The 10,385-nt window shown below is 37.1% G+C and overlaps 1 protein-coding gene across 1 annotated transcript in view; it reads right to left on the bottom strand.

Moving 5' to 3' along the window:
* The window catches only part of LOC147074418 (ubiquitin-conjugating enzyme E2 R2), a 153,313-nt gene extending 149,102 nt beyond the window's left edge, over positions 1–4,211 (bottom strand). The window contains exon 1 of the mRNA XM_085943673.1: positions 3,646–4,211. Coding sequence (XP_085799799.1) covers positions 3,646–3,831 — 186 coding nt within the window. The 5' untranslated portion in view covers positions 3,832–4,211. The remainder of the gene's footprint in view (positions 1–3,645) is intronic.
* Between the last annotated feature and the right edge of the window lie 6,174 nt (positions 4,212–10,385).

Raw genomic sequence — 10,385 nt, forward strand, 5'->3', positions numbered from 1 at the left:
AAGAAAACATGTCAATGAATATACTATTATTATTACGAATATAATAATTAATAATAAACATAATATAAAAAGGACGCATGTTGAATTTTTATGACAAATTATATTTCATTCGGTTCGCGTCATTTACACCCGCGACCCGCAATTCGGGCATCGCCTAGTCACGATATTTTTAGACATTGCCTCAGCTGAGGTATATCCTTAATATTTAATGACAGTCGACATTGTATCATAGTTACCTTTAGTTTACCGTAGTAAAACATCTTTAGTAATAATATGTAAGTAGGTGTATCTATTGGCATTAACTAGTTACTATAAATCACATAACTACTATGAGATCGCAGCTGACTGGTTCGCAGGAAGTGGTTCTAAAATGGCAAAACCGGTTATAACCTTTAGAGCCGCTTTCAAAAGCATCTATGTACATACGTATAATAGTGAGTATCCAATGATATTTTATATTATTATAGCGAAGCGTTTTCCTGTAAGGTTGAATAATTTATTGTCTACTACCCAGAAACATTTAATAAAGTATACCTACTAAGTAGTACATCAAAGGTTTTTCTATATTATCTTTGGTTTACTGTTTTTATTAATAATTCTATTGTTTACCGCTAGATGTTGTTTTCATTTCACTGTATATTTATATGTATTGTTAAGTTCAAGGATATATTATTAGAAATAAGCTTGAAGCTGAAAATAGTTTCATGAAGACTGCTGAAATAATAGTGTATGTATTTGACTAAAATACAAAATGCCCCAAAGTTCCATGTCGTCTCCAGATATATTATTACACCACGCAGTAAAATAATCCTAATCAGTCACATCTTCCTAGGTTTCCCTATTACGCTGCCATAATACACCCAAGCAGTGGCGAAGACTCCATACTAGGCGATTATGTATAGCCTAACTTATTAAGAAAAATATTTTTTAATTGCATATTAACGTATTTACATAATAAATTGATTAAGTATATTATATTCCACAAAAACAATTTAATTTGTCAACGACATCTGTCGTATGTGTAGAAATGTAAGTATTATACTTCCATCTATCCGAGAACCATATATCAAAGATTTTTTTTAAAAATAGGATTATTGTGCGATGAATGTCAGTTTTTTTTGTATGGACTTTACCTCACGGACCTCAGCCCCGTCTATCGTAATGTATACAATACGGTAGGCTCGAAAGGCGAATCCTAAAATCTTTCCGCATAATTTAGTATAGTGCTGTATTATAAGATAATTTAAAAAATATATTTTCCATGGCATTCAATCACATTAAAAATAAAAATTATTTAATCTAAGTAATGATTTTTGATAAATGTTTAGGAAAATACATAATATTTTAAGTCATCACTGAATTTTATATCGTCAGTGAGTTATTAAAATTTTATCGATTTAGGTGTGTCGTTGTTATTAGTGTATCTATCCCCATCAGTAATAATTAGTATGAATGTAGGAATGCTTGAGTTATGTGAACAACAGCTTAAGCCCAATATGTCCGATGTCTTGAGGGCGCGTCATCAGATGCGATGGATCTAGAGCTCTCCATGAAGTTTATAAATGAAGGAACCCCTGAGCCGCCCCCGGAGGAGATGGGCGGATAACGCCAAGAGGCTGAGTGTGACCGACTGGAGAGAGCTCGGGATAAAGATTCTTAGAGGACGGTTGTGAAGTCGGTAATGGACCTGACGCGGTGAGCTTTAACAATAATAATTAGTATAGGTACCGACATTTACGTTTATAATTTTATTATCGTTGTCAATATGTGGTGTGGGTGGAAAAAAGTTATGTATTCAACATTGCTGAGAGAGATGATAGATCAGAGTCGCTTCGCTAACTTCTGTGAATTTATTTTTATAAGAACCCGCTATTTGAGCCAATGCGAAAGAAATAAAATTGTTTTGTTTATCGACCATTGATTGAACCTTCCCACATAGGCATTATCACTGTTGAAATGCAGCTATTCACGCGTTAAAGTTGCCTGACGTCACAATAATAAATAATAATATTGCCAGTTTTAGAAACGTTATCTATGCTTTGAAGTGTAAACATTCAAACGACTATAAATAATAGGTACCTACTGTCAAATATTCACAAGACATGGTTACGGTTATGCGTAAATTGTGCGTAGATATTACATTTCACCGTGAGCTGTCGTACTGGAAAGAGATAGCCGTATAGCATTGTGATAAAAAAATGACGCGTTGTTCGTATAGTATTAATTGCAGACAGTAATGTTCCAATTTTATTAGATTCAATAAGAACATTAATTTAATATTGATTTAATTTAACGCTGTCATTATAATTATCATTAATAGGTACGACTCGATACTTAGGAGCACCTAACTACTTGCTATCCTACTGTTGAGTAATTCGGAATTTTATATAATTAATATAGGTACCTATGTATAGGTACGATATGCATTTATTTCTAATTACATTACTTTCCCTTATATTTCGGTGATTTATATTACGTACTTTTAAGTGTTTTATTTAGACACGAATTTTATCTCAATATACTGACATCTATCTCCGATACGACAGCTTACGGTGGACTGTGATATGGCCAACGATATACGTACAAATTTCTGGACACGCATTTGGAAATAAAAACATTAGTCCAGAAAATACCTACTTTTTGGATCGAACTTACCTACGCGCTGTGTAAATGTGATACATGGCATTTTACCAGGATGCAAAAGTCTTGATTTGTCTTGACATGGAAGAAGCCGCGACCTTGTGATTGTAATAATGTTCCGATACTAGAGCATAAAAGGGTGCAATAGAAATACTCAATAGAATAAAATAATAACAAGGTAGGTAGGTATGTATGTATCCTCTTATGTACGTTTATCAAGGTTGTGAGTAAATCAGCTGTTCAACTTGCGGCATTGTTTTGAGAATATACAATATACCTACCTATAACTAATTTCGGTTCTATACGTTTATCCTGGATACAGCAGCAAACACATTTTGAAAATATCCGAGATACTGGATTATTAATTGTTAGTTTGGGTTAGTTTATCCTAACAAATTTAATAATCCAGTGTATCGGCTATTTTCAAATTGTGTTTGCCGCTGTATCCAGGATAACCGACGTGTACCCTAATTTCATTTGACACGAAATTATAATGTTGTTACGACGAATCCAATGCTAATTGTTTAATATAGTAATAGTAGGTATTTTTGTGTTCACTGACAACTGTTTTATTTATTGACAAACTAGGTGAGTAAGATTAACAATCTAATTTGTCGCATGTTGCCATGAATAAAAATGTTGCGTTTAGCATGAATCATCAAAGCATTTTTATACACATAAAATTTTTATAGACGCTCTGACAAAAATTATCACGAATAACGGAACATCGTAGAAGAGTTTTAGTCACCTGTTTACCATTAGCAATTTAGTGAAATCCTATGATTGGTATTACCAAGAAAATTATGGCAAGAAGTTTAGTCCACTAAAGTTTCTTTGTGCTCACAAATAAAAAGAATACGTCGACTACAGCAAATGTATTGATAGAAAACGAATAAATGACACGTATAATTATAATGTAGTCACAATACGTGCTGGTACGTCACACAAAACGTCAGACAGTAAAGGTTATGTAAACAATAATACGAAAATACTTTTTTTATTTACCTTAAAATATCCTCCCTGGTATAACGTATCAGGGGGTCCAAATATTGCTACTTCCCACTCGGATAGGTTCTCTTCTCCAACCAATTTAACTCTGAAACCTTCGACAGGCTCTTCCTGCAGACTCTTGTACTCCAAGGCTAGGGCCCTGAGGGCAGAACTGGACGGGGCAAGAGCTGAACTAGACATTGTTATGTGATATATTTATATGTTTTTTTACCACGGTATGAACCCACACGGTAGAGTTTTCACCGCGATCTAATGCCGTGCCACAACACTTTCACACACAATATCAATTCCCTTTCTACACTGAGAACCACAATGCTCGAATTTCTATTTTGAAGTTGCAAACATAACGCCAGCGCTGGACGAACGCTACGAAACGCGACGTTGTATTATAAATCACACACTTTTAAAAGCCAATACTGTAAAGATTTGGACAAAGGAAAACAGTAATCTGCGCTTAAAACTCGTGATCTAATTCTTCTGCCTAAACGCGTCGAACGATGGCGAATGAATAAAATAAACAGAACGGAGATCAGCAACACAGACTGCTGCTACGCGACTTCAAGGAAAACAGCTGTTTGGGGTTACCACACCTAACATTCATTATACCCAATTATACCAATCGTAATATTTATTTCCCCAATTTTACTAAATTATTGATTTCCTTGTATTATTTTTTCTTATATTATTTTTCCCGTTTTGATACAATGCTAGAAAAAATATTTATTTAATTATTTAACCATGAGACGACCGTAATCAGTCTTTATTTTGTTCTAACTTTAAGTTGGTCTATAACTAATGTGTTTATAAACATTCTTAATAAAAAAAATGAAAGGAGTTTTACCTACCATTAAAACTCTTATTATTCTTGTTGACTCTGAAGTCCCTTGAGATGTTGATTGTATTTTTTGCCTTGTGTTCTTCTGTGCTGGCCCTTTTTTACCCCCTTTTCTTCTCGATTATTTATCTCTCTGGTTGCTCATCTTGTTTAGCAGGCTGGCAGGACTGACGCTCCTATCGTAGCGTCCTTTGTCTTTGGTTATTCTATTTGATATGTCTCAAGGAAACCAGGTAGGTGTTCTCTGGACTTCAGAGTCAACAAAAATAATAAGAGTTTTAATGGTAGGTAAAACTCCTTTCATTATTCTCTATTGACTCTGAAGTCCCTTGAGATATCTGTTTGTTATCACCTGGTAAAGCAAGATAGATCCTGCAAGATAGGGTGGATGAACCTAACATGAGAATTAGGTATAACGTCTCCTTGCTTTTAGGCTCAGTGCACCGGGCTGAACAGAGAGGTCAACATATTATTTTGTTCCCCCGCCGTAGAAATCTGTGTGTCTATCGGTCTCTGGTAAAATGTTTTAAAAGTAGCTTCTTGGCGCCAATTACCTCTCTGCAGGATGTCATCTATTCAATTCAATTCAATTCATTGATTTTACATATTGTGGACATTACAAATTATAAGTTTAAGACGTTCACAACATGACATTTAGCAACAACGAAATATTATTAAAACAATATTAGGTACATAACAAAAGAGATAGATCAGTATTAAGTTATTCTACAGTATAAACAAAAAAATATATAGGTACAAGGAAGTACACCGGATGAGTTAAGCAGACCCTATTTTAAGAATTTATAAAATAACGTCCACCTATACTCATCATCACGTAGATGGAATATATCAACATCCGAAGCGATTTGGTTGAACAGAGTTATTGCCCTCCCAATTGGCATCACCAATGGCAGGTTAGTTCTGCTCCTCGGGAGAACAAACAACTGATGCTCCCGATTTCTAAGATAGTTATCAGGGACACACAAGTCAATACTACCAATAATGGCAGAGTTCTCATTCACACCACGTATAAGTCGAAAAAAATACGTGGCCAAATATTGATATCTTCTAGCACTTAAACTACAGTATGTAAGCATACCTATGGGGTAATTCTCTAACCAATTTAGAGAGGCGACTGCTGATCGAGTACTGCCTGGTGATTCCTGTACCCCTGCATCAGCGAGTACTGACTTCACCCAATTTCTGATGACTGCTCGAGTCGCAGGTTTTGGGGGGCCTCTTGACGAGATAAATAATGCCGGAATATTACCACCCTCTGCTCTTCTCTCATTGGAAACGCAAATAAGTTTTCGTAGCCAAAATACTGGATCGATGTTTTGGCAACTGGAAGCGCTTAATTTCCATCCAGATTGGCGGTGCCTTGATGTGTCTGTCTTGGAACCAAACACTGGCCATAGAATTATATGGTCGCCATTATCGACTAGGCCATTATCCGCTACACTGAGTAGGGTAAGGTCATGAACCAGTCGTCCCGATGCGAGTAATAATAATAAAGTTGTTCTGCGTGAAACTTCATATAGGTTGTATACTAGTGGTGTAGTTTTCTTGAGGTAGGTAGTCCACGATTATTCTTGGATCCCAAATCGGTGGTTTTGTAGGTCTAGTCTTGCGGGTGGATTAACATATGACGCACTACTATGTTACTGCTGATGTCTGTACTGATCATAGGTTTGCAAAAGGTAGCTATGGCTGAATTATGTACAAGAATAGTGTTATATGAAAGGCCTTCCTTATTGTATAAGTGATCCAGGTATCTAGCCACTTCAATCGGCTCGGGGGTATTATAGCTTATCGTGTTGGCCATACACCATGTCTTCCATTTGTCCCATGCAGGTCTATAAGCCTTCAAAGTGGATGGTCACCAGCCGGAAGTGAGAAGTGATCTGTCCTCTACCGACCAGCTAGAAACTAACTCTGCCAACCCAAAATTACCCATAACTGGAGTGATAGGTCCCGGACTTGTGGAGGTGGATGGTTTGTCACCGTATCCAGTAAAAATGACTCCAAGTACGATATCGGGTAGGGGGGTTCCAGTGATCTCTGCTGTAGGTCTGCGCTCCAAAAACACTTCTTCCGCCATGGGGCCACTAGTAAATATTTTCCCCTTGCCATGTTCAGTGGGTCTATTCTATACTTATCGAACACTAAATTGATAAATAGTATCAAACTTAGGGTAGGTTTGTATCAAAATATTAGCACTTATTGTAACAATTACACGAAGCCGGTTTTTATTGTTGCAATAAGTGCGATATTTTAACAGCAGCAAGATAGGTGCTGTTAAAATATAGCACTTATTGCAACAATAAAAACCGGCTTCGTGTAATTGTTACAATAAGTGCTAATATTTTGATACAAACCTACCCTAAGTGTGATAATATTTTTCACTTTATCACTTTAGCGGTCGATAAGCATAGAATAGACCCACAGGTGTGCCAATACTTGTGGAATTAGATTCGGTGGCGGGAATATCCAGGCTAGTTTGAAGTCCCACTGTTGAATAAAGGCATCGTGGAACAGTGCAAGGGCATCATTCGGATTTCGTGAGACCAGTGTTGCCAACCGTACTATAATTATAGTATTTGTACTATAATTATCGTCTGCGTACTATGTATGATATAAAACAGTTATAGTACGCCCAAAATACTATAATTTTGAGAAATCGGAAAAAAAAGTTGGCAATAGAAGAAAAACAACGCCATAATAATCCGTGAGAAGCAAAAAAAAATAATCCCCATGTCTAAAAAAGGTGACATCAATTACATAACACAGCGATTTCCAAACTGGAAGGCGCGGAGTGTTGCAAAGGGAGGCGCGAAAAGTTTAACACAATTAATGTAGCCACAGGTTTGCAGTTTGCAAATTCATAGTTTATAAAACGGCCGCTAGTTATAAACTACACAAAAAACAGTCCTATAAAAGGTTGTTTGCAAACCTTTCTGCAAATATGGAGACTAATTTTATATTCCCTCACTTCTATACTATTGTATTGAAAAAAATTAAATAAAGGGGTCAAATTAATCATAATGTTGAAAATATTTGAGGCAAATTTGTTTAGGAACGATAATTTTGTTGTTAAACTTGTCTATTTGGTTGAAATTTTAAAAAAATGAGTGAATAAATCAATCCATGGACCACTAATGCATTAACTGATTTAAAACGATAAAGTGAAGGCATTCATAAAAAATTGGAGCTTAGGAAATCAAAATGACAAAAAAAAACGTTCGCCATGTCTCCACTTTTAAATGATTTCTACGCCAGATTTAATTATGCACTTTTTACATTATTTATTTTATTAATAGCAAAAAAAGTTGTCGGGGGATCCACTTCAGGATGTGGGGTCCATGATAGAATCCATTTGTCAATGAACGAAGATGAATTTGGATTGACTACTATTGAAATTGATTGTGCTAATAAACAAGCACATTCGTCAAAAATTAATGTAATATAAGGGCTTGAGCAGACAGAGAGCGGTCAGGAGTTCTGCGTTCCGCGTTCAGAGTTCAGCGTTCTTTGTACTGTATGGACTTCATCTTGACTGTGCACACAGCAGGCAGTCAGACCGCGCCGGTCAATGAGAACGCTTGCGTTCTAGAGTTCTATTTCCGGAATTACAAAGAACTCCGTACCTCTCAACCGTTGCAATGTCTGGATCAGAAAAATTAATCGATAGAGAGAAGATTGATACTTGATTTAAATAACGCAAATTATAAAATCGTTTTTAATACAAACATATTGTTTTTAAATCAACACTTAGTTGATTTACGTGCATAAATACTTGATAATTTGGCGAGATTTATAGTTTCCATAGTTAAATAATAGAATAAATTTGACATGTGAGGTTATGGGTAAAATTGAAAGTTTAGAATCGAAATCTCAAATATTATATATAGAGGTAGGTACGCAAACAAATAAGATTATGTAATAAGGTAATGTCACTTCGTTTAAAATCATCGATATTAAGTTTTTAAATATCCGGTTTGATAAAATGCATTGATTACAGCAGTAATTTTAGTACCTAGATTATATTTAGTTTACAAGTCAATGTCAAATGTAATCAAATTATATAATTCATCGAAGCTTTGTATTGACATGCGAAAGTAAATAAAAAAATCGTTTTTCATCTTTAATGAATTGCTGAAAAAGAACATTAAATTCTCCTTCTTCTCGCTTCATATTTATCGGATGCATCCAGTGATTTCGTTTTGTTTGAGACGCCTTTAAGCTCCACAAAAGCAATGGTTCGTCTTCGGAATTTGAGCTGTCAAACGACATAGAGCGAAACCACCCGGGGACTGCTTCTGCGAGACCGCTGTATTCAGACTGCGAGTGGAAGTGAGAACGCACCGCTGTTGCGTACTTACTCCCACTCGCAGTCGGAATACAGCGGTCTCGCATATGCAGCGCCCGTGTCACTACAACGTTTGTATACAAATGGAACGCATTTATTGTTGACCGCCACATGTCTGCTGTCGGAACTCGTATTGAATGCTACCGGTCAACTGTCGGTTGAACGCAGAACGCAGACCGCTCTCTGTCTGTTCAAGCCCTAAGTAGTAAAACCTTGTTTATTTTTTTGTTATTTTTGTATTCGTAAGTAGGTACATTGTTGACTATAAAGGTGTCTGTATTATTTAATGAAATAAGGGGAGGAGGCGCCTTGATTAGATTTTTTTAAAGGCAGGTGTAGTAACATAAAGTTTGGAAACCACTGCCTTAACATTTGAATTTTGTCTTAAAAAACAAGACGTTAATAACCTCACGTTCATTTTTTTGAAAATGCAGAAAATTATTGGTTACTCAACGTGTACTATATTTTTTGCTGAAATACTATAATTTTGAAGGCACTATACTATAATTCCACTTTCAAAATATGGCAACACTGCGTGAGACATACGTTGTGACAACATGGGCTGTGTTGGACGCGAACAGGTCTACGTCTGGGAGTCCCCATCTTTGAAATAGGGGAGCTGTAGCCGCCATAACTAGGTGCCATTCTGGGATAATTTTGCTGCGTGAGAGATGGTCTGCCACGCAGTTGTATTTTCCTGGAAGGTATTGTGCAGTCAATGATATACTGGCCTGGTTGGCGATTTCCAGGATCTGTCGGCAAAGACTTAGTAGGGTTGCGGACTTTGTGTCCCCTTCGTTGTTGATGTAGGCCACCACTGTTTTGTTGTCGGTTTGTAGGAGTAATTCTGATCCCCTGAGCGTTTGCTCCCGGAGTTGTATGGCTGAGAGTACTGCATACAGCTCTTTTCGGTTGGAGTGCCACGTGGATTGGCGTTTTGTCCATGTACATGATAGGTGGTACTCGTCTAACTGCGCTCCCCAGCCTGAATCGGCTGCGTCTGTGGTGAGGAAGTAATTGTAGGTTGCCCTGTTAATCTTTCCTGAGGAACCCACCGCTCAAATCCACCACATGATGTCCTCTCGAGCTTGTGGTGGAATCGATGTTGTTTTGTGAGGGTGGCTCCTTGATAATTGAGCGCTCGTACGTTGTAGACGTCGGCAATGCAACCTCCCCTGTGAAGTGACGAAGGTTGCAAAGTTGAGTCGCCCAAGGAGGCGTTGGGCCTGCCTGAGCGACCAACTGCCTTTTTGGATCTGCAATTGCAGGTGGTGACGAAGTGATGTGCAGTTCTCTGTTGATAGATATTTCCGATTGTTGTGAGTATCCCACGTGATACCCAAGAACTCCCGCTGTTGGCTTGGAATCGGAGAAGATTTTTTCTTGTTGATTATCCAGCCTAGTGCCTGCATGAAATCTATCATATAAGTCAGTTGCAACAGAAGAATCTCTCTGGACTGATTTGCCATCATAAAGTCGTCTAAGTAAGTGATGATTCTCATACCTTTTCCCCGGAGGTGTTCGGCCACC

The sequence above is a fragment of the Rhyacophila brunnea genome, unplaced genomic scaffold (genome assembly GCF_057557595.1).
Source record: "Rhyacophila brunnea isolate RB1 unplaced genomic scaffold, BYU_Rbru_1.0 scaffold_16, whole genome shotgun sequence".
Taxonomy (NCBI): Eukaryota; Metazoa; Arthropoda; class Insecta; order Trichoptera; family Rhyacophilidae; genus Rhyacophila; species Rhyacophila brunnea.